The 24,176-nt window shown below is 46.3% G+C and overlaps 1 protein-coding gene across 1 annotated transcript in view; it reads right to left on the bottom strand.

Moving 5' to 3' along the window:
- antxr2a (ANTXR cell adhesion molecule 2a) overlaps positions 1-24,176 on the bottom strand; it is a gene marked incomplete at its 5' end in the record, with an annotated part of 123,715 nt that overhangs the window by 40,333 nt on the left and 59,206 nt on the right. Inside the window, 6 exons of the mRNA XM_080738755.1 lie at positions 2,884-2,964; positions 3,111-3,278; positions 5,985-6,074; positions 7,025-7,075; positions 13,353-13,448; positions 13,986-14,064. Coding sequence (XP_080594881.1) covers positions 2,884-2,964; positions 3,111-3,278; positions 5,985-6,074; positions 7,025-7,075; positions 13,353-13,448; positions 13,986-14,064 — 565 coding nt within the window. The remainder of the gene's footprint in view (positions 1-2,883; positions 2,965-3,110; positions 3,279-5,984; positions 6,075-7,024; positions 7,076-13,352; positions 13,449-13,985; positions 14,065-24,176) is intronic.

Raw genomic sequence — 24,176 nt, 5'->3', positions numbered from 1 at the left:
AGGGATTGTCACTTACTACTTTTGACTGCAATTGCAGCAGCGCGCGGGCTCCGTCGTTGTTCTTACAACCTTTTCTGTCAAGTCTGGTAACTAAACCTGCCTACTTGTTATATCACCACTCAATCAATGTGAATTGCGACGTGAGTTTACAGAATCACACGATCTACCCGTCTCATCGTTTGATTGTTCACACACAGCATGTAGTGTCTGAGAAGCCACAGTGCGTTACTATAGAAACCCGACACTGCACAGATCTACAAGCTCAGAACGCGTCGTGGACGCGACTCGTTGTAAGCTTGTAGATCTGCTACTTTCAAAGCCAGAGCCGCTGTGCTGTGCTGTACGGGGAAGTATAACTCGGGCTTATAGGACTGTGGAGCGGTGAATTTTGGGCAAATGATAGGACTATTTTGGCTTATCGCCGAACCTTAATTAATAGATCGGGGTGCGGTAATTACCGCAATACCGTCGGTAAATGGGAGGACGATAACCGTGATAACAAAATGTCGATACCGCCCCAGGCCTACATGTGACTCTGGTGTCCAATGAATACCCGGAGACATGCATGTCAGACGACGCACCTCTTCCTCACATAAAGGCGTCCTCTGTCATTAGCAGACCACTGACCGACTGCCTTTACTGGTCAATGTTCTGTATTGCACATGCATATCCAATTATCTCGTTACTTCTTGGTGTCAGTTCATGCAGTGCAAGACACAGAAGACCATTTACGCTGCTGGTCAGAGCGACTCTGGCGAAACCACAACGAGACACAGTGCTGACTGGACGCTGGCAGACACCCACCACAGCTGATCACAGTTTTCCGTGTGTGTGTGGACCAAATGTCCCCAAAGGCATAGTAGAATTTGAGAAGTATTTTAAGAAGTTAGTTATGTCCTCAAACATAGAGTAATACATTACAAACCTTTGTGCGTGCGTGCGAATGTGTGTGTGTGTGTGTGTGTGTGTGTGTGTGTGTGCATGTGCACGCAAATGTGTGTGTGAGAGAGAGACAGAGAGAGAGAGAGACACACAGAAAGACAGAGAGAGAGAGAGAAAGAAACAGAGACATAGAGACAGAGAGACACAGAGGGGTGGTACTCTATTCAACATGTTTACAGTATGACATCATCCTGTGGCCCATTAATGCACTCTGTACGGTTGCCAGTTTCAGGGCCACGCCCATCCAACCTCATCCAACCCATCCATCCTCATCCAGCCGATCCAACCTCATCCAACTTCATCCAACCTCATCGGAGGCAGATGTCCAGGAGTGTCTGTTATGATGGACGGTCAACTTTCACGGTCAACTTTCACAGCTTTGTGACCATTTCTAAAACACGAAGATCTGTGAAATCTGTTGCCAACGAGGAGTACACTGTACAATTATGATATCCTCCTGTAGCCAGACAATATCACTGCGAGGATACTAGTCTGCTTATTTATTTTCGAAAGTGTTCACGGCCCACCCATCTGACCACTTAAGGCAGCAGCAGGGAATAGAAGGAGGCCAAGTATAGAACCCTATAGTCAATAAAGTATATACATTAAGTGCTTAATTAGTCACACATACAAAATAACATCAGAGTAGGGAGGTAAAGGTCAATGTCACATCAATTATGAATGTCCCATTAAAAATGAAGTAAAAATGACTCGATATACTGTAAGAAAACTACAGTATGCAATATGATGCACTATCCTGGTTTTGTGGTATACCATATGTTGCAGGACATAATCATGACCCTGATCTGACAGAATCTGGGGCGATTTCAACAGAAATAGACAAGTCATGATATCTCGAACATCCAGAGAGCAATATTTGCCCTCTGACGCAACTTCCCCTCTCGGACGTTCTGTGAAAATAGCCGACATACAAGCTCACAGAACGCCACGCTTTGACCTCGTAGATCGGCTATTTTCGGCCACGAGATTTGGCGTAGAGTGGGAAAAAAATACCCTGGGGGTCTAATACTAGGCTATAGGATTTTAAGTGGTTAATTAATACAGTATATCCATCTGCAAATTGGTGCTAATCTATTGGTTTTTGGATTAGGTGTATAGCTCGGTCTCCACAGCAGATGGTGTGGGTTTTATGGATTAATTACTGCCTTAAAGAGGAGACAGTCAAACATCTGGCGCTCGCTCTGATGCCGCAGTGTTTATTCTGTGCGGTCCCCCGCTGACCGCCAAGTGTGCGTGTGTGTGTTTGTGTGGGCAGCGCAGAGCCGTTGGCCGCGAGCTCAGCCCGCCTCGCTTCTATCCAGAGGAAAGGCAGAGAAAACCATATTAGGCCGCAGCCTGTCACGTCCTCCTGTGAGCGAGTGCAGCTGCGTGTGGCTCACAAAAAAAGCCTTTTTTTTTTTTGGACACAACAACAATGCCTCTCCCACCTTGCGCCGACTTCCTCTGACCTCAGCGACAACACAGAGCTCTGAAGGGTGCTGAGTGGGAGTTTCGGTACAAACCTGTTTCCATTGTTGCGGTTGTTTTATCATTATTTCTGTTGCACACTTGTGACTGACTGTACCGCAGGTGGAAACAAAGTATTATTTTTTTTGTGCTTTACTCGAGTATAATGTAGTATAATGTTAGGTTTTTAACTTCTGCCGACTGCATTTAAGCCTCAAAAATCATAACAGGTGTTCGCTCGTGAAGATTATCTCGCAGGACAAAAACGTAGTATAACTTGGTAAAAGTATCACAAACTTTTATTTGCGACATTGCTCGTTTTTCCGTCAATAATCAAAGATCAAATGCAAAACATCCCTTTTACTTTAGTCAAGGGAACCAGGAAGTTTGTTCCGACTATAGCAATACATCCCTGGACGACTCTCAGTTTCAGCTGTCCAGGGCTGATTGGGTGTTGGTTTCTGCGGTTCTTACCTGGTCTGCAGAAGTTGGCCTCATGAGAGACACTCTGTCGTACTGCCGTCGCAGCAAAGCCCACAGCGCGTCCAGACGGCCCTGATCAAACATAAACCAGTCAGAGTCAGGTTGGTCATACGCATGCCTATATACAGTACAGTACAGTATACAGTACAGGTGTTTTACCTCAATGGGAGAGTACCGTGTATTTGAACTTAATGGGAGATTACTAGCAGGTATGTTACCTTGATGGGAGAGTACCAGGTGGTTTCTCTGCGCAGGGTGGGTGCCGGTTTGGGAGGGGGTCTTTTCATCATGGGCTCTTCCTCCTCCTCTGGGATGGTCACCGTGGCGTTCTTGGCCATCTCCAGCCTGGCGCCCTCCTCCGTGGAGCCCTTCTCTCCCCAGCGCACCTACGGGAGACCCAAGAACCACAGAACAGCCCGCTTACTGGGGATGGGACGATAATCACCATACCAGGTGTTGTGAGCTTGTAGATCTGCTATTTTTTTGGCAAATGTTCTGCCCCAGGATAATGGATGTTGGGGATATTTTGATTATCGCGGTACTATCATAAATCGCAATTTCTTTGGTCACAATAATTGCGACATGAAATGTTCATATCGTCCCATTCCTACTGCTTACTACCAAATACAAGTTCCTATATGCAGTTTGCAGGACCTGTAAACTGTTCAGGAACTTGTATTTGCTTTTGACTACAGAAATATGTCACGATAACTAAATAGAATAATAAATAGAAATATGTTGTGAGTGATTCACCGTCAAATGAATGTACTTACAGTACACTACTATTGAAGGAGAAGAAAAAAAGCTTCTATGCAGGTTGATACAGGACTGAATTAGAGTGTGTGCGCTGAGCGTGTGTGTGTGTGTGTGTGTGTGTGTGTGTGTGTATTTGTGCATGCGTGCGTGTTAAGCTGTCCTGCTTTTTAATTGAATTCATCACATCTGTTGCGATGAGAGAGAGAGAGAAAAAAAAAGAAAATGAATTCACCCGCAACACGAACGGGAAAAGGTGAGGTAATTAGTGACACATTCTTCATGCTGTAGGTTAAGCCTCGACAATACAGCAACAGATTTTCACAATCATCTGAGAGATGCATCAACACCACCACCCCCCCCCCCCCCCCCCCCTCCCTCCCCGCACCCCCCCCCCCCCCCCCCCCCCACCCCCCAACGGTCCGTCCGCTCCGTCAGAAAAGAAGAAAGGTGCCACGCAAAAGACGCCGATGAATAAAAGATGGGTTGTTTGCCATCTCAGGTTGTGTGTGCCTTTGAAAGACAGCGGGGGACGCGCTGGCAGGGGTCGGTTGTGCCAGCAGGATGCCTTGAAGGAGAGAGATAGAGAGGGGGGGTATCTTAGCGAACACCTCTACCCAGTGATCTACCAGAGGAGAGCCTTAGAAGTGGAGATGGGATGTCTGGGAGAATCAAGCCGCCGCTGCCAGAGGAGACGCACCTCGGAGAGCAGAGAGGTGCGCTGGGAAACGTAGGCCTACGAGCGCTGGAAGGAGCACTCAGGTTGATTTACTCTGATCGAACACCACCTTATACAAATATTTAATTCAAACTAGTCCTGTGCCCGGGGGGTGTGCACATGTGCACAGTATCTAAAGGATTGAATGTAGAAGTCTCAGAAGTAATGTTGGAGGGCAGATCTTTATGCCCATACATGGTGTTCCGTGTCCAGGCCAGACTGTGATGTCAGTACTATGACGTCAGAGTAACATGCAGACAGACGGTTACCATGGCAGCGAAACTGTGTAGTATCAGTGATGTCAGCATGGAGATGGTCAGACGGACGGACGGACGGACAGACAGACATTCGCTAAATTAATAGTTAGATGGTAAAAGGCCTTTTCACCATTAAACATTGAAGCTTTTTTTTTCTTTAAATAGCAGATTTACAAGCTCACCATGTGTTACACTGCAACCAGTTGGAAGCTTGTAGATCGGCTATTTTAAGCCCATCTAAAAAAAGGAACTTGTTGTAACTGAAGTTTTCAAATAATTGTATCGGCGTGAAAAAAAGAACGAATTTGCCCACTGAAGATGGAGAGGAGTAGAAGTACAAGTGTCGAACCGATCCAGTTTCCAACTTGAAACAGGAAGTAGGCATGATCAACACGAATCTCCAGTGGCTCCATGTTAATATTTTGCAGAAGACGCCCATATCTCTGTTTCCTGTTCCTGCGGAAGTGACGCAACGTAAACAACGCTGACACACTTCCTGACATCTCTGGAACCGCTCAACGGATTAACGTGCAGTCTTTTTTTACTGGATTTACTTGGTGGATATGCTGTGACTACTTTTAAAAAAGGTAGGAAAAAGAAACGTGTGGCAGGGAACGTCCAAAGTCGAAAGAGCATGTTGGCAGTAAATGACAGTACTATGTGTACTTGGTTATTTTCCATACAGTGGATGTCAGCAAACAGCCAATGATCCACAGACCCTCAGAGGAGGTGGGGCTGTCTGAAAGAATCAACCCAACGCTGTGAGAAGACAGGGACCTGTGAGACCTGGGAAACGTAACCGACTGAAACCATGCACGCTAAAACGCTCATGTGAAGAAGGGCGGGGGGGAGACAGGATAGGCACTCTCGGGGGGGGAAAACCCTTGCCTCACCGCGCCTCTTCCCTTTAAAACCCGATTCCCTTGGGCGGAGCGGGATAAGGCAGTGATGGATGACATCGGCACTGCTGTAGTTTGGGAATCTCGTGGGGATTGGGGGGCGGGTGGAGAAAGATGCGAGCTCGTCAAGTTGACAGCTAGCGCTCAATCTTTCATGGAGGGCTAGGCCGCGACTTGATCCAATCAGGCCCCGACGGCCGGGCGTGACATGGCAGGGCCTGTCACGTCAGAGCCGTCAAGGCCCCCCCCCCCCCCCCCACGCTGCCCATTCAACCTCCGTACGGTCAGGTAGGTACTGTACTGCTTCAGAAAGCCCTGCGTCAGCAGCTCTCTGATCTGAATTGGACTCGCTTAGATAGTCACTGGTGATGAGTGTGAACTGGAACTAGTTTGGTTTGACCTGGAGAAACTGCTATACGAGGCGTTTCAGTGTTTGATTCATGATTGATTTGATTCTGTTCTGACCTCCATGCGTTTGATTCCTCCGGCTCCTCGTCCACCGTAATAGGAGGCGTCCACTGTGGGCCACTTCTTCTTGGCGTCGGGTTCGGGTTCCTGAGGAGAAGAGAGGAGTGCTGAGAGACAGACAGACAGACAGACACCCCAGCCCGTAGTAATACTTGCAGTGACATGCTCCCCCACCTGACCTCCCTCTCCTGAACATGAGTATCCATTAGTTAAGGCGCGTATCGCAATCGCATACTGTAGGCTCTGACGCCTGACAACGAGTCCCCGGGCCGGGTCGAACGTTTAGTTTTTTGGGGGAAATGAATGCCCTACATCAGGGGTCTTCAACCTTTTCAGGCCAAGGACCCCTTAGTTGAGAGAGAGATGGAGCAGGGACCCCCACTACACATTGTATAAAATTGTGTTGCAGATTTTCATAGATACTGTAGATTCATAGACTTGTTTGACAGCACTGTCATCAGTCTATGTTGGATTCGTGTTAATGTGTGTTTTTTTTTTTCAGACATTTAACTACTTAAATCGTTTTTTAACCTCTACACCAAACCTATTTGCCAAAAATAGCCGATCTACGAGCTCTCAACGCCTCGCAGATCGGCTATTGGCTAAAGTTCTCCTCAGAATAGGGATGTGAGGATTAAAGTTGTTCATTTAAGATAATGATCCTATCACAAAGATTTGGCGGACCGCCTATAGTAACTCTGGGGTCCTGGACCCCCTGTTGAAGACCCCTGCCCTACTTGATCATACTACAGCGTCACACAAAAAGCATCAAAAGCAGCAGATCTGCAAGCTCAAAACACGGAGGAAGCGACACGATTTGAGCTTGTCGATCTGCTACTTCTTATGCTACTTTTGAATTAGAATCCTGAAATGTGAGGTTTCCACCGAAAGAGACGATTTGTAACTCTGAACATGTACCGATCATGTTACACCAAAAGAACACCTCACAGGTCATGGAACCAAACCGACACACTCACATGTTAGAGACTGTGCGTTGCACACAGTAATTTGAGGGACAAGGTGACAGCTCTACTCACCGGTGGTGGTGGGCGGGAAGGCGGGGGTGGCGGCGGTGGGTCCTTTATGACCTGGGATAGAAAGAGAGAGGAAAAGACCACCGGTCAGCGAAAAGCCCCACGGCCATGTAGCGTCTCACATGCACACGCACACGCACACACACACACACACACACACACACACACACACACACACTTTGTCAGAAACTGTGTCAAGACCAACGCGACATGATGGAGGCGATGCATGACAGGTGTGAGTCAAAGACAGCTGGCTGTGTGTGTGTGTGTGTGTGTGTGTGTGTGTGTGTGTGTGTGTGTGTGTGTGTGTGTGTGTGTGTGTGTGTGTGTGTGTGTGTGTCTTGTGTGCGCGTGTGTGTGTCCTTCGCCCTGGGTGTTGACTGATTACGAGGATCCCAGCTTGTGAAACAACATCGGGGGGACCCCCGCGGAGCAAAAATAAATAGAGGCTTGAAAACCAACTTGTTGACGGTGGGGGGGTTCGATGGGGGGGGGGGGGGGGGGGGGCGAGCAAGGCCGTCCCGTTTAGCTCTTAATTAATTGGACGGGGTTCAGTGCTCCCAAGCAATCCCCCCCAATCATAAAGTCCTAAGGAGTTAATTAGCTCCAATGAGATTCAGAGGAGAGCGCGTGGCTCAGCTCCAAGCACGCACGCATGCACGCACACACACACACACACACACACACACACACACACACAATGATAGAGAGTGCATTTACACAGTTACAAGTTGCTTTGCAGATTTGGATTATTAATCTAAAACGTACCTTCGGTGATAAGTGATGTGTTATTATACTGTAGGTGAATCTACCCAGAGTACCCTTTCACACTATAAGATTTAAAAAAAGGTTTTTCAAAGATTTCAGTCTTTAGATGTGAGATGCCTCCATTCAGACACGCCTGCCCAACTTGTTTGATATTCTCGGAACAGAATCTGAGTCTCGTGTCGGGGAAAAAATCGGGTCAAACTACCACCTCATACCCAACGATCGAGTAGCCTAATGACTGAATGACGCATTGTGAGCTTTTAGATCAAATGGCCGAAATATATATATGTTACAGTCAGTTTGGGTAACTCAGTGAGATTGGGGTAAGAGCGCTCGTTTGTAGTTCACCACACACCCCTAACACCACCTGGATCAATTCACTTTGATAGTCTCTTATCAGCGCACCTGTGTAATTCTGCGTAGTCACCATGAGATGGCGACAACAGCCATTCACTTGTGTAGTCGCTGACGTCACTCGTTTGCGACCACTCTTTCGTTGTTTATCTACTAGCCCAGCTCAGATGTGTTTAGCCATTAGCTTACTATGCCTAACTCTAACCTTAACCCTAACCTTAACCTCAGTAAAACTATGCCTAACCCTAACCCTAACCATAACCTCCATGGGGTGAGGCGCTATCATTCCTGCCGACGCTACGTTGTCGTTGTCGTGGATCAAAGCGACTGCTTGTTCCGCCCCGCGCCGTACGACGAGCGCTCCTGTTCTCGATTTCACTGATTCTCAAAAAAAAACGTGACATATATACTGCTGAAGTGGTTTTGTTCTAATAATCAAAATCTACAAAGTAACAGTACTTTAAGTAAATGTACTTGGTCACCACTTTACACCACTGCCAGCGCAGCAGCAACAAAGTGGCTGACAGGCAGCCCTGTGTGCGTGACAGACAGACAGACAGACAGGCTCCTGACTAGCAGGTTGTTGTGTTTGAGTGACAGACAGACAGACAGGCTCCTGACTAGCAGGTTGTTGTGTGTGAGTGACTAGCAGGTTGTCCCCAATGTGATCCCGCTCAGGGACAAGCTTGCCCCCGACCAGTGCTCGTCCCCATGTGCACAGCGAAGCACTTCGTGAGCAACACTGACATTTGTCCCTCGTCACTCAGAGGCTTGACATCCGGTCACTGCTGATGAGAGGATTACCAGAGCCCCGCCCATACCGTACCGTACTGTATTGTCCGTCTGGCCGGTGGACAGTCTGGCCGATACTAGCATCTGTTAAGGCGGTGTTTCCATGACTGACAGTGTACAAATGGAACCAAATGAATCACTTAGACCCACTGCAATTAATGCAGTGGTTTTCAACCCTTTTTACATCACGGTCCATTATTTATTCTGCATTTGAGCCACGGACCACCATTTGATGAGACTTAGCCTCTCAGACCCAAAACATGTCGACAATTCCATGCCGTATCGATGTTAATACCATAGGAGAGATGACAGGCAAACGTTGGTCAAAATCTTATCCCAAGGGGGAACTTCAGTGTTCAGCTTCATCCAGCTGAATGCAGCCCACAGAGCAGCGCGGAGGGGGGAGCAGTTAGGGTTTAGGTGTCTTTCTTGCTCAGGGACACTTCGACACATTGCTGGCCTGGAATCCTACAAGGGACCTCAGGAGTCCTCACTAGCTATGGCCGCCCCAAAAACCTTGTCTTACACAAAAGAGCAAGCCACACTCCAACCTATGACTTACACAAAAGCCGACTTTAACAATCTGCACATAAAAGACCATTAATACTCCAGACTCCAGTATCTCAGCCTGGGGGGGGTGGGGTGGGTGGAGACCCCTTCGTCCATTAAGTCCCGCAAGATGGACACAGTGCTGACGCGGCAGGTTATGCATTTGCTAAATTGGTTTTTACAGGGTAAAAAAAAAGAAAAAGAGCAATGTACTGTAATTATGGCATATCATGGGTCCCTAGCAGCTGTTTTATTCACACTTAAGAGCAGGGATAACCGTTACGCTCTCCGACACACTGTTGTCATTAGAATAATTAAAAACAATCAATTAGGGTTAATTCATCGCTCTCTGACACACAACTGCATGTAAGCAAATCCTAGCGCTCAGTCTGGCCCGGCGCAGAAGCCCCCGCTCTCCATACGCTGATTAACGTCGTTCCAGGCACACCTTACGCTCGCGGGATTAGCTCTTTTTATTAAGTAATTACGCAGCAGCTTTCCCGGACATATTGTCGGATAAATAAAGCATTATACAAATGACGGGCCTGCGTCGTCGTCTTTTTTTTCCTTTTCCTAAACTACCTGATTCGACAGATGTGGGTAAGGGAGGAGGGAAGCGCTCACCGATGCGGCGACGGCCGTAAACGTGGGATAATTAAAAGCTAAAACCAAGGGATACTTAGCCATCTGACGTTAGCTCCCCGCGGCGTGGCACGGCACGGCACGGCAACGACCCGGCCCAGGGGGGAAATGTGACCAATCAGAGGCGAGCGAGCCGTGCGGGTGCCACATATGGCAGCTCTCCGTAATTGTCCAACTGGAGTTGATAATCCATCCACATCCAACTCCACACCATGTTGACTCAAGCTGTTTTCACCCGGCTTTATGGTTGCATAGGGTCCGCATGACAGCCAGAAACCTCCTAACTCTATGAAAATCCCTAAACGCCATACTTGATCATATTACAGCGTCATGTGAAAGCATCTAAAGTAGCAGATCCACAAGCCCGAATGGCGCGAAAGTGCCGCGTATATCGAGCTTGTCGATCTGCAATTTTTTGGTACTTTCGCATTTGAATCCTGAAAAGTAACAGTTTTGGTCATATGGGGTGCTTCTAATTTCCGACGACTGAATGCATTGGTGAGAACATGCGGTGATTGAGCCTGGTAATTGAACAGGTGAGATTTAGGTACGAAAACACCCGATCCACAAGCTCATAACGTTGTGAGCTTGTATCGGCTATCTTCTTTGTACGATTAACTAGAAATCAGGGCTACCTTTGCCTCAAACGCGCGGACTTGTAAATCTGCTATTTTGTGTCGCTTGTTCGCCTATTTTTGCCAAATATTCACCTATTATGACACGGTCCTACCATCCCCGAATAGGGACACTATAGGCTTCTGTCATTATAGGCCAACATGGAGACTTTGTTTTTGTTGCATTCCTAAGCCAATCATTTGATGACCAGCAGAGGTTCCCTAATTAGAGTCTCCTCAAATTATTGTCTTAAGAATGAATTCAAGTCCCCATGGGGTGAGTAATCGATAGAAGTCAATCCCTTTAAGTTTAAACACGCTCTAAAAGTGGAAACAATCCCAAGGAGGAATTCTCAGAGTGTTCAGCCAAGTGACAACAAGTTCAGCAAGGGGGTGGTGGTGGTGCAACAAGATAAAAAGCAGGAAACGGCCTTGCTGCTGCCTCTCGCGCATCCTCTCACACGCATCTGGTGTGAACTTCATAATGTAGGCCAACGCATGCTGCTCTGATTCCACTCTCCAAAAAAATAACAAATCATAAACAAAGAAAATCACCGCAGAGCAGCAGCAGCAGCACAGCACATACTGTGTGACCTCTCTCCTGGCAGCATTCCATGAGGGAGAGCGTGTGTGTGTGTGTGTGTGTGTGTGTGTGTGTGTGTGTGTGTGTGTGTGTGTGTGTGTGTGTGTGTGTGTGTGTGTGTGTGTGTGTGTGTGTGTGTGCACGGCCTCATCCCGACTGTTGAAACCTGGCAGACTGGATGCTTTAAATATTAACAAGCCACACATGTCCATGTGCTCTAGTGTTTGTGCCCCCCCAGCACAGGGGAGGAGGGGAGGGGTACCATCTCTCTCTCCCTCTCCCTCTCTCTCTCTCTCTCCCTGCACCAATACAAACATGCAGCGTCCCGCCAGACATGCTGCAGGGGGTTTACATTTTAATGCCTTTGTTGGTTTTCCAAAATATGCTTCCATCTCATCCCGGAACGACAAGGGCTCCCTTCAGCAGGCCCTCAAAGCAAGGTGACATCTATCATTTAGCGGGAGTGTGTGTGTGTGTGTGTGTGTGTGTGTGTGTGTGTGTGTGTGTGTGTGTGTGTGTGTGTGTGTGGGGGGGGGGGGGGGGGGGGGGGGGGGGGGGTGTAATTGGGGGTGGGGGGGGGAGAGAGGGGGGGTACAGTTTTCCCTTCATCGAAGGGCTCCAGATAAGCGGGGATAGAGACACACAGGGGGACCAGGGGGGCACCATCTGTAGCCCTGCTCATATAATAGCCCCCCCTCCCCCCTTTCCCCCAAAAAACAAATATCTAATCTGCAATGTTTTGGTTTATTATAATTTTTTGGTCAGCTGTGTGAATGGAATAGTTTAGACTAGAGCGTTGAGCCTGTTCAAAACAAAACTAAACCAAAAAAGCATGCATACTGTATGTGCACGTTGAGAGTGAAATAAATATCCCTTTAAGATAATAAAAAAAAAGAAACATCAAATGGAGATATCGAAATGACACCAAGATGAGAGTCACACGCGGGGGAACGCCTGTCAACTTCCTGTGCAGTTTGGTGTTTCAACAGTCACGTACAGGATGAACACTTCCTGTTTGAACTTCTTCTGCAGTGTTGTGCTGTGGCGTTGCTAGGATGCTGTGGTGTTGCTGTAGGCCAGGGTGGGTGAACATGGTGAACCCGAGGCGAGGACCGCCGCCACAAGGCTTCACCCCACTTCCTCTAACGCTCACCAACGAGCACGTATATAGCTTGTAGATTCTCACTACTGACAAACTATAAAGTCTATATCAATAAAGCAATAGAGGGTATGCGCGTGACATCATCATCATACCCGGAAGTTATGTGGGAACGCCTACTGAGTGGCAAACAAAGTGGTTTCTCAAACAGTAGGGTTGAGAACCAATATGTGTTTCCAATTTTTTTTTTCTTTTTTCTTCTCTTTTTTTTTTTAATAAAAAAACATTTTTCAAGAGAATTTCATGTAATTTCAGGTTGAAAAAAAAAATACTAATTCATAATGTAAGTAGTGAAAAAAACGGATCTACATTCTCAATGTGTCACGTTGCAATACGTTGTGAGCTTGTTGGCAGGTGGTCAGTGAGCTGACACTGTGGGAGTCTACCCTAACCCAAGGCACAGCTAATAAACGACCGAATGTCTGTCTGTCCGATGTCTGTCTGATATACAAGCATGCTGACATCACTGATACTAAACAGTGCCCAACTTTGGAGATAACTGACATCACTAATACCGCCACCTGTACTGTGCATGCGTTGCCACCATGGTAAGAGCTGCATGCTGAAACAGTGTCCAAATATGGAGATGACTGACATCACTGATACGTTCTCCAACATTACTTCTGAGACTCCTACATTCAATGCCTCATATACTGTGCACACCCCATAATCCGGAGCACATAGCTAGTTTCAATATACTGTTACATGACAAGGTAAGAAGGGGGCCGGACAAAATAAGCTTTTGCTTCTCCCTGCCCCTTCTTGAAAAAAATAAAATATGGAGGAGTATGGAGTTTTCTGTGCCATGTTTTTATTTGTTCAGGATAAATAAAGATCAAATCAAATGAAGGAGCATTGGGTACTACTCACCACGGTGCAGCACAGAGGGAAGAACCACCACATGAGGGCTATGGCCAGCAGGATGAACAGCACCAGGAACACTATGGCCACCACCCAGCCGCTAGTCTGGACACACACACCACACCAACACAATATGTCAAAGAGTCAAAGTGTGTGTGTAAGCACGGAGAGAAGATTAGGGGCCCTATTTACGTCCATGCCTTACCCCTTATCCCTAAACTCCCACAGCATTTCAAAGACAAACATTGCACTTTTGACGACACCATAGGAAGGAAGGAAGGAAGGAAGGAAGGAAGTATCCAAACTTACACAAATATAGTATGAGTAGGAGATGTTTACAATCTACTGTCAATTGTTATCCAAGACACAACATTTTGGGAGGAACACAAATTGGGATGGATTCGAGCAGTGCACACTGTACAGTGCACACTACAGCCAGCCTTGCTGGAACCGACGGTTAGTCTGCAAATAGCGCAAAGGCCCCGCCTCCCCCTCATGTCAAATGTTAGTTGTTAGTTTCATGAGCTCTGGCACCTAATCATTTACAAATAAAGCAAGGAAGAAGGAAATCATCTGTCATCAGAACCCTAGAAGACCAAAAGAACTCCAGCATTCCCACCAGCAGATGATTGTGACACTCACGCATGTGGACGCGCTGATGGTAAGGGAGGTGGAGATGTACGACTTCCCATGGTTCAAGCTGATCAGCACTTCAATGGTCCTAGGAATACATGAAAAAATCACATTAAACACCGTTCCCCCCTGTAAATAGCAGATCTACCAGCTCACAACAAAGTGTTAAATACTTTTATAACAGTAAAGAGAAAATATATCTTCAGATCGGGATACGAACCCTATCCAATCAGGGGAGAGAACTCATACAGGATGCAGAAGTGACATTGCAGGTGACGAAACAAAAACAATCTAAGCCAGTGGTTCTCAAAGTGGGGTCCAGGGGGTCTGTGGTAGAAAGATTTATAGTGTAACAAATAAGTGTACTGTATGTGTCTAAAGAATCTCACAAGGCTACTTACTCTTTTAGATGTACCTGCAGCTGTCAACACATGTCTAACAGCTGAGTTCTCTCCCCCACCTATGCTTGCTCTCTCACTCTGTCAGCAAATCTGTACCCTGTGTATCTATTTGTATGTTGCTTTATCTGTAGTACACAATCCTTATAAGAACATGTTTAGAATAGCATCTGTGTCAGAATGGACTATAAGAACTGTAGGATAATGGTACAGGGGAGGCTTGTGCCCAGAGGGGCTGAGAGGAGAGGCCAGGATGCCTGCTCCTCAAAGGATCTGTAATGCTGATACTCTGTTCAACTTCTTGCCTCTTTGAATAAACCTTTGTCAACTCTTCAAATCCTTCATCCTTGTGGAACATTAATATTAATTTCTATAATATTTGGCACCCCAGATGGGACCAATATTTCATCTTTACCATAGATGGATACTTGGTCAAAAGAACCTTGGGATGAAGGAATTTTTCGGAAAGGAGATTTTTGAAAGCAGACCTAAAGCAGGTCCACCACCATGGAGAACAAAGAGGAGACCGCTACAGAAGCAACTTGCAAGCTATGCAAAACCAGCAAGAACTGACTTTCAAGCAGATCTACAAGGTCGAGACCTCACAGATTAACACTAATCTTGTGATGACTGCAGCCTGTGGTGACAAGGAGGGCAGATTGCTATTCACCAACATGGAGAGCAAGTCGGCACCAAGAAACAACACAGACTGACAGCGGAGGTGACGAAATCGACACCACGTCGAACACCAACAGACTTTTGCCACAGTAGGAGGGGACCGAGCCAAGGAAACACATGCTGGCACGTCAGAGAGCCACTGAACTGGGCCCCACCAGCCCAGTGGAGATCGCTGAAGCAAAGACATTAACCGCCACATGCCATAAGCCAAATGAAGATGGGAGGAACGGAGAGACGCCATGAAGACTACAACAACTATGTGTTTGATATTAAGCTGAGTAATTTATATAGGAATAATATTAGCTAAAAGTTGATATCTAAAATATGAGTCAACAAGGCATTTGCCACTAATGTGAGAATATTTGTTTCTATGGTCTACATTCTGATATTCCAACATAAGAGTTGTCGCAGCTCTGCATGGTAACTAAGGGTCAAGGAATGACTGAGTCAGATGAGAGTGGACATGCGGGCTCTTGATTTTGGAAAACAGAATTTCAAAGTACAAACAAATATGGATTCACATTTACTAAATTCTAGTGTAAACAAGCAAGCATGAAAAAGTCGTAAAGTGATTATTGCGTAGCCAGACGATCTTAATCCACGTAAAAGTAATGCACAAGTATTAACTATTAACGAAGTCGGGAATAGTGAATTAATTAATTAATTATTTAAATTGCTATATCAACATGTAATTGTCTGAAAGGTCTATTGCACTCTATAAATCTCCTGTCATATGTAAATGAATAGACTATTCATTCACAAAAAAAAAAAAGTGTGGAATGTGGTAGAAAGATTTATAGTGTAACAAATAAGTGTACTGTATGTGTCTAAAGAATCTCACAAGGCTACTTACTCTTTTAGATGTACCTGCAGCTGTCAACACATGTCTAACAGCTGAGTTCTCTCCCCCACCTATGCTTGCTCTCTCACTCTGTCAGCAAATCTGTACCCTGTGTATCTATTTGTATGTTGCTTTATCTGTAGTACACAATCCTTATAAGAACATGTTTAGAATAGCATCTGTGTCAGAATGGACTATAAGAACTGTAGGATAATGGTACAGGGGAGGCTTGTGCCCAGAGGGGCTGAGAGGAGAGGCCAGGATGCCTGCTCCTCAAAGGATCTGTAATGCTGATACTCTGTTCAACTTCTTGCCTCTTTGAATAAACCTTTGTCAACTCTTCAAATCCTTCATCCTTGTGGAACATTAATATTAATTTCTATAATAGGTCCCCCACCATAATTAACCACTTCATCCATTTATGTGTTGGCTATTCAAAAATAGCAGATCTACAATCTCGCAGACTGGCACGAAGTGACACGCTGTGAGCTTGTAGCTCTGTTATTTATTTTTATTTTTACTTTAAATAATAATAACCCAAATCTTCTTTTCTGGGGGTCCCTGGTGAAAAACTATTTTCAGATGGGGGTCCGTGGTCAAATTAAATATAAATGTGGGTGTCCTTTTGAGAATCACTGATCTAAACAAAGAAAATACTCAATGCAATCGGTGGTCTGGATTATTTCATCACGTTAACACGCTGAGAATGTAAAGGAATGTCCCGTGCTGACCGGGCTCAGAGGCAGAGTGTGTGAACCACTATGACTTATTTAGAAAGGAGCGGCGGAGGCCGGAATGGGTGCAATTAAAGACCCTAATGATGAACGGCACCGCAATCTCCATATGTCTATTAACGCCCGATCCAATTACCGCCGCCTTAATGAGAATCCAGGAAATGGAACGACGAGCGAAACGCCTGAAATCTTTCCTCACCTTCCGACAATGAGGTGGAGGAACGAGAGTCAAACTCAAAGTGAGCCTTCTATTGTCTGAGCGAGGCCAGCAGTGGTGGTGTGGCGGGCCGGGGGGGCACTACTCTGACTTAAAAGTAGCAATACCACAATGTGGAAATACTATTATACTATTAAAGATGAGATGGGGTGGAGTTATAAAATATAAAAATGGACATACTCCAAAAAAGGCAACTCAAATATTTCACATAGCCCATAAAAAATAAAAACAAATGTTAATGTTCGGTATAAAGAAATCGTGAACATATCTGCAAATCATTGATTATAAAGTGAACATTTGTGAATCAAATCTTTGCTTCTGGGGGGGGGGGGGTCCCTGGCCAAATACATAATAGATTTTGGGTGATCCTTTTTTTTTAATCGTCCTCAGGTCTTAAAACGACTTTACCACTTTTCAACCAATGTTCTTATAACTGGTCCTCACTAATGTATTCTATTGAAGATACATGTGTAAAAAAAAGAAATCTACTCAGTTTGTGTCTCTTAGGAGAGCTATGGGCAGTTCAAAAACCCATCTGTCAGTGACATCATCATTTTTACAAATTAAATTGCATTTCCATTTTCATTATCACAAGAACAATGTTCAGGAATAGAAAGCCTGAAGTTCCTATTAGCTCAGATTCCCCATCGCTGATGTCACTGGTAGACGGGTTACTGAACTACCCACAGAGTAGATTTTGTTTTTTTGCTTTTTTATCATGATCATTGGTGAGGACCAATTATATGAAGTATAGTTTGAAAAGTGGTGAAGTCGCACTGGGTGAAAAGAGAGATTATCGGACCGGTATACTACATTCTATGACAGGTATATTCAGTAAATAAACCGGCATAAACATGAGATATTCAGCCAGATAATCAGGAGTATTCAGTTCGGTATATAGCCGTTTTGTACCACTACTTAAGTATTCGTGAACCCCTGCTGTGGCTGCTGTCAGAAATCACACCTCAGAAGTCCCAGGATTTCTCACTGGTGGGAGGGAATTTTTCCCCCTCCCTATACCTGGATTTTCACTGAGCATGTGCACTAAGCCAGCTGTGATTGGCTGTCATCTGTGGGTGGTGTGGGGGGGCTTTTATTCGTGGGGGCACCCTCCCCCCTCTACTTTGGGGGGGGGGGGGGGGGGGGGGGGGGAGGGGACTGCTTTTATTGGGGGGGGGGGCACCCCCCACTTCCACATTGTGGGGGGGGGGTCCATTATATATTATATATATTGTATATTATTGTATACTTATATTGTATACTATTGTAGGCCTATAAAAAAATAGCAGATCTACAAGCTCAAAATGTGTTGCACTGTGTGACATAGAATTAGAAGAAATAAGCAACAATCTCAGGTAAATTGTGTTTATTGATCCAAAAAACTGCAGCACAACTAAAACAGAACAGTACTGTATATGAACATTTTAACTCATTTAAACCAGGAATGCATAAATATGAGCCACTGCACAACTCCACTCCACTCCCAACATCCTCTTCTTCTGAAGGAGGATCAGTTCCCATGCAGGATGCATCTGTCTCCAGATATACGCTGGTCATCAACTGTAAAATATAGAAAAACAATTAATTGATAAGTATTTAATTACCATTATTACATTGATACAACATGTAAAACAAAACAACATTTTACTTTTTACAAACAGTTCCAAACTTACCCTGAGCTTTCTCTGTCTGAGCCTCATTGAGGACGATGGCTTCTTTTCACAGACTCAAAATAAGTCCTGCAAGCAGCTAAAATACAAGGAAAATGCCATTAGGATTTATTTAGTTGTTTGTCTAAACAAACACAATTTATTTAAACCCGTTCAAAGGTCTTATCACGAAAATGATGAATTGAAAACACAGGACATTAATGGGGGAAATGTATGTGCAGCTCACTTCCAGACAGCAACTCACACCTCCCCCACAGTTGACACCTTTTCTTCCCTTTCCCCCCTTATTCAAATATCCTGTCTACCTATAGTCTTAGCTGATGTCTTTTTACTACAAAGAAAAGCACAATATGTGACATTATTTAACTTGGTTAAATTACACATTGATACATCAAAGAACAAACAATTGATACAATTACCTTTCTTGTGGTTCTCATTGTTTTCGAGCCTCCTAAACAGAATGATTCACAAAGTTAATTAGTTAAAAGCATAGGCCTTCTCACCTTGGGTGGACACATGCATCCCCATATACCGGTATGCAGACATAATTTCATTAACTGCAAGTTGAGAATTGCGTGTGTTTCTGTGTGTGTGTGTGTGTGTGTGTGTGTGTGTGTGTGTGTGTGTGTGTGTGTGTGTGTGTGTGTGTGTGTGTGTGTGTGTGTGTGTGTGTGTGTGTGTGTTGTTTAAGAGCTCAGAGTTCCTTGTCTGCTAACTAACATAATGTATGACTGTATAGGCTTACCTGTTAAAACTTCTACATTTGAAACCACCAAGATTATGTGAAGAAAAGACTGTTGAAGAGAAGAAGCATAATAGTTTATTTCTAGAAGGGCTTAACTAAACAGGCTTAAGTAAACTTAATACATGTACAGAGGATTTAGTTTTCTTTAAAAAAAAAAAAACTAATAATGAGGGTTACACAGATATGTATTGTCATAAAAACAAACAAAACTAGCAATACCCTACTAACAATTTAGAAATACATAGGCTGGAAGCTTACCTTTGAAGTAGTTCAGTCAGTCAGTCAGTCTGAGTCAACTGATTTTGGCTGGCAGTTAAAATTTCAAAGTCAAACGTGTGATAACCTGATTGGCCAAACTGAGAAGGAAAGTCATTGGCTGTGCCTGAGCTGGGCTGGGCTGAGAGACACTGCAACTTGTGTCAAAGCTGCAACAGACAGCCTGAATGGAAAATATTCTTATACTTTATAAGAGGCAACTATTGCATTTTTACCATTACAATCATCAATCATTAAAATAAACAATAGAAAACAGTAAATGAAAACATTTTAACCCATCTTTTCTCTAATTAGGCCTACAGTCTAAAATATGAATCCTTGTAAAAAAGAAAACTGTACTGTAGGCTACTTCAATACAATTTGGAGCCATTTGTGCTTTACTTGATTATTTCCAATTTACTTCTACTCCACTACATCTTGGATGCTAATATTGTACATTTACTCCACAACATTTACTGTATTTGAAAACGTATAGGTTCCGAACGGAACCATGTTTATTTAATACCGGAGGACAAGGTCCCCCATTGGGATAACAGCGCCATCTGGCGCTGCAACAGAGTAAAACTCATAAGCTCCCGTACGAGAAATATCATTTGTCGGGAGGGCTGTCAATCACAAACGAGGGCACCGCCCCCGAGTGTATATAAGCCCTGCGGGCTATCATAACTTCCTCTAAAGCCGCACCTCTGCGCCCGCAACTAGCGAACCGAGGGGCTTTATTCGGGGGACCTTGTCCTCCGGTATTAAATAAACATGGTTCCGTTCGGAACCTATACGTTTATTGTCATACCTCCAGACAAGGTCCCCCATTGGGACTCATACACTCCCCGAGAAGCCATGATCCGACAAGACTGTCGTTCACACCGACCACACCCGGAAGGAGGTCCCGTCAACCGACGTGACCCCTTTCAGGACTGATCCGACCCAGGCCCACAGGGCCTGGGCGTGTTTAGACAGAAAAGAGACCCTGACAGACCGAGGCCTGCCATATGCACTAAGGGCAGACACAGGTCCGCCTTATAATACTACAGTAATATAAGGGAAAGACTCAGGGTCCCCCCCCAGGTATCCTAGAGACAGTAGCAAGCTGTCCCAGGAAGGGGAGAGAGCCGCCCCACTACATAGTAGGCGGGGCAGCAGCACCTAGAACCGTATGCGCCATAGCAGAAGGCGCAACGTCCAGGTGACAGTAGGTCGCAAAGGTGGACGGCGAAGACCAATTCGCCGCCGCACAAATCTCCTCAATGGAGACACCTTTGGACAAAACCCTAGAGGTAGACACACCCCTAGTACTGTGGGCCTTAAGTGCCTCCGGCACTTCAGACCCAGCCCGGGTGTAAGCCAACCTAACAGCATCCACAATCCATCTCGACAGAGTGGGTTTGGACACCGCTTTTCGCTGACGGGCATTCATGACCACGAACAGCTGAGAAGTAGACCTGCTGTCCACCGTCTTGTCACAGTAGGCCTTCAGGGCCCTAACTGGACAAAGACAATGAAGACGCCTATCCTCCTCCGATGCAAACGGAGGAGGATGGAAAGCCGTCAAAACAACAGGTTCCTTCGGGACCACTCGGTTCTTAGGAATAAAACTCAATTGAGGTTTAAGAAGAACCTTGGAGTCATTATTGAGAAACCTCATACAATCAGGGCTCACAGAGAGCGCATGAAGGTCGCTCACACGCTTAGCCGTAGACAAGGCAAGCAAAAGAGCTGTCTTGAAACTTAAATGTTTCAAAGAGGTCCTCCCAATCGGTTCAAAGGGTGCCTTGCAAAGGCCCTCAAGAACCACTTGTAGATCCCAAGCAGGGAACAAAAATCTAGTCACAGGTCTTAAACGGTCGACACCGTGTATGAACTTGACCACCTCAGGGAATTTAGAAAGGCCCATGCCTGACACCCCCAGGTGACAGGCATCAAAAGCCGCTAAATAACCCCTAAGCGTAGAGAACGCCAGACCAAGGTCCAGGCGGTCCCGCAAGAAAACTAACGCCTTCTGGGCTGGAGCCAAGTGAGCCACCACAGGTGGCTCCTGTAGCTCACACCAGTCCAAGAAAACATTCCACCTTCCATCATATACCACCCTAGTGGAGGGGGCTTTAGGCGTCGTGGCTGCAGGCGGGAACCGGAGCCGCCGCTAGCCGCCCCCGGCGTGGAAGCGGCCGGGCGGGGTCCCTCAAAGTTGCAGACACCAGCCGTAGGGCACCAGCGGCGCGCTGGAGCCCCCAATAGGCGTCGTGGCTGCAGGCGGGAACCGGAGCCGCCGCTAGTCGCCCCCGGCGTGGGAGCGGCCGGGCGGACTAGCAGGCTCTCCTCCCTGGAACGGCGGAGCCGAACCGGCGGGAGAGAGGGCGAGGGCCGGCGTGTGGTCCCGTGAAGTTGCAGAACGCCAGCCGTAGGGCCCCAGCGGCGCGCTGGAGCCCCCGATAGGCGTAGTGGCTGCAGGTTGCAGCCCGGGGCAGGAAGCAGCGCTGTGGCGTACAGCGCCGTGAGCCCCGGAGGCAGAAACAACGTGGCGTCGTGGCTGCAGGCGGGAAAAAACCACGCCGCTAGCCGCCCCCGGCGTGGGAGCGGCCGGGCGGGCTAGCAGGTTCTCCTCCCTGGGACGGCGGCCAGCCGAACCGGCGGGAGAGAGGGCGAGAACCAGCAAGTAGTCCCGTGACGTTGCAGCCGTCCGCCGTAGGGCACCAGCGGCGCGCTGGAGCCCCCTATAGGCGTAGTGGCTGCAGGCTGCGGCCCGGGGCGAGAAGCAGCGCTGTGGCGTACAGCGCCGCGAGCCCCGGAGGCAGCAGAGTCCGGTGGAGGGAAAAACCAGGCAGGCCACAAGGCTAGTGGAGGCTAAGTGAAGGAAGCACAAACAGCGGGCACCGCTGCGTGCCCACAAAACCTGCCAGGAGAGGCCCGTAGCCCTGGTCGGCGAGACCAGGGCGGCGGGGACAACACGAGAAACCACCGGACAAACATTGGAAAGTCCTAGCCAGCTAGAAGTAAAGAAAATAGCGACACCCAGCTAGGGCGCGCTAGCAATCAGTGCCCTGGTGAGGGCCTTCTAGCATGAGGCTATCAAACAAAGGAACGAGCAAGCAAGGCACTTGCTAACACTCTAAAGACTCACCACATGAAGCAGCCTGCGGGATCATCGAAGGAAATTCCGAGGGTGGGTGTCCTCACCAGCGATAAGTCTCCAGCATCGAGCACACTTCCAGGGGAACAAGGATAGCAGCATGCTAGCCGAGGGCCGTGGAACATCGATAGCTTGAAGCTAGGCTAAGCTACAAGAGGCTATCGGGCAATAACAAGCTCAGAGAAGAAGCTGGAAACTTACAGCGAGGAAACAGGTGAGAACGCCGAAACTGTTGGAACTGAAGAATAAAGACGTACAGGAGATATTCTATAAAGGCCAGTGGCCGACTTCCTAGCCAACGCTTAGGCTAAACTTTACAGAAAATTATATTTATATGGCTGAGTTCGCGACACTCTAGTTGCAGGTAAGCAGAGGTGCGGAAGAGGAAGTTATGATAGCCCGCAGGGCTTATATACACTCGGGGGCGGTGCCCTCGTTTGTGATTGACAGCCCTCCCGACAAATGATATTTCTCGTACGGGAGCTTATGAGTTTTACTCTGTTGCAGCGCCAGATGGCGCTGTTATCCCAATGGGGGACCTTGTCTGGAGGTATGACAATAAACTTAAGTTACTAGTTACTTTGCAGATATAAATTATAATATTATAAAACATGCATAAACCACTTTAGCCCTATTTTATACCTTGGCTATTTGAAAATAGATGATCTACAAGCTGCTATTTTCAAAGATTGTGTAGGCCTACTTTTACTTTTGGTACTTTAAGTATATTTTGATGACAATACTTTTGAATGTAAAAATCATAAGGTTTGAATTGTAGTTTGTATTTTCAAATAGCCAGCTAGCCAGCCAGGTACTTACTTAGATTAACAAATTAAGCCCTATACTTTATACTTAGGATATCAGTAGATACATTCAAAACGAACAAAAACTAAAATGTGCCTTTGGAGAAGTAGAGAGACAGTGTGTGTGTGTGTGTGTGTGTGTGTGTGTGTGTGTGTGTGTGTGTGTGTGTGCGTGCGTGCGTGCGTGCGTGCGTGCGTGCGTGCGTGCGTGCGTGCGTGCGTGTGTGTGTGTGTGAGTGAGTGAGTGTGAGAAGGCATTTATAGGCACGAGAACGTTGAAGACCCCTGACTTAGACTAAATGAGGTTCCAGTCAATTTGCATGCCATTCCTGTACTATACAATACTGTACAATACTCTACTGTATCTCTTATGATGTTCAAAAATAAAGACGTATTGTATCATGCAACTGTTTCTAATTAGTCATCATTGAATGTCATAGTACATGAGATTGCAAGTTTCTACTTTTTACAACAGTGTAATTAATTGAAAATGTGAGATAAGGCAAATTAAGCCCTACTTTATACTTGGGATATACAAGGCAAACTAAACATTTTCTTTTTGGGAGGGGGGCTGTTTGCCCTCCTCCCCTTTCTTTAAACAAATAGTCAATTTGTAGGTCAAAGGAATGAACCAGACCCCCTGGTGTGCCTTTGTCTAGCTGGGGGCAGTATATCACCTATTATCACTGAATACAGAGGAATATGCCAGAATAT

Source organism: Nannobrachium achirus (assembly GCF_963921795.1).
Source record: "Nannobrachium achirus genome assembly, chromosome: 12".
NCBI lineage: Eukaryota > Metazoa > Chordata > Actinopteri > Myctophiformes > Myctophidae > Nannobrachium > Nannobrachium achirus.
This window is presented reverse-complemented; position numbering and strand designations above follow the sequence as displayed.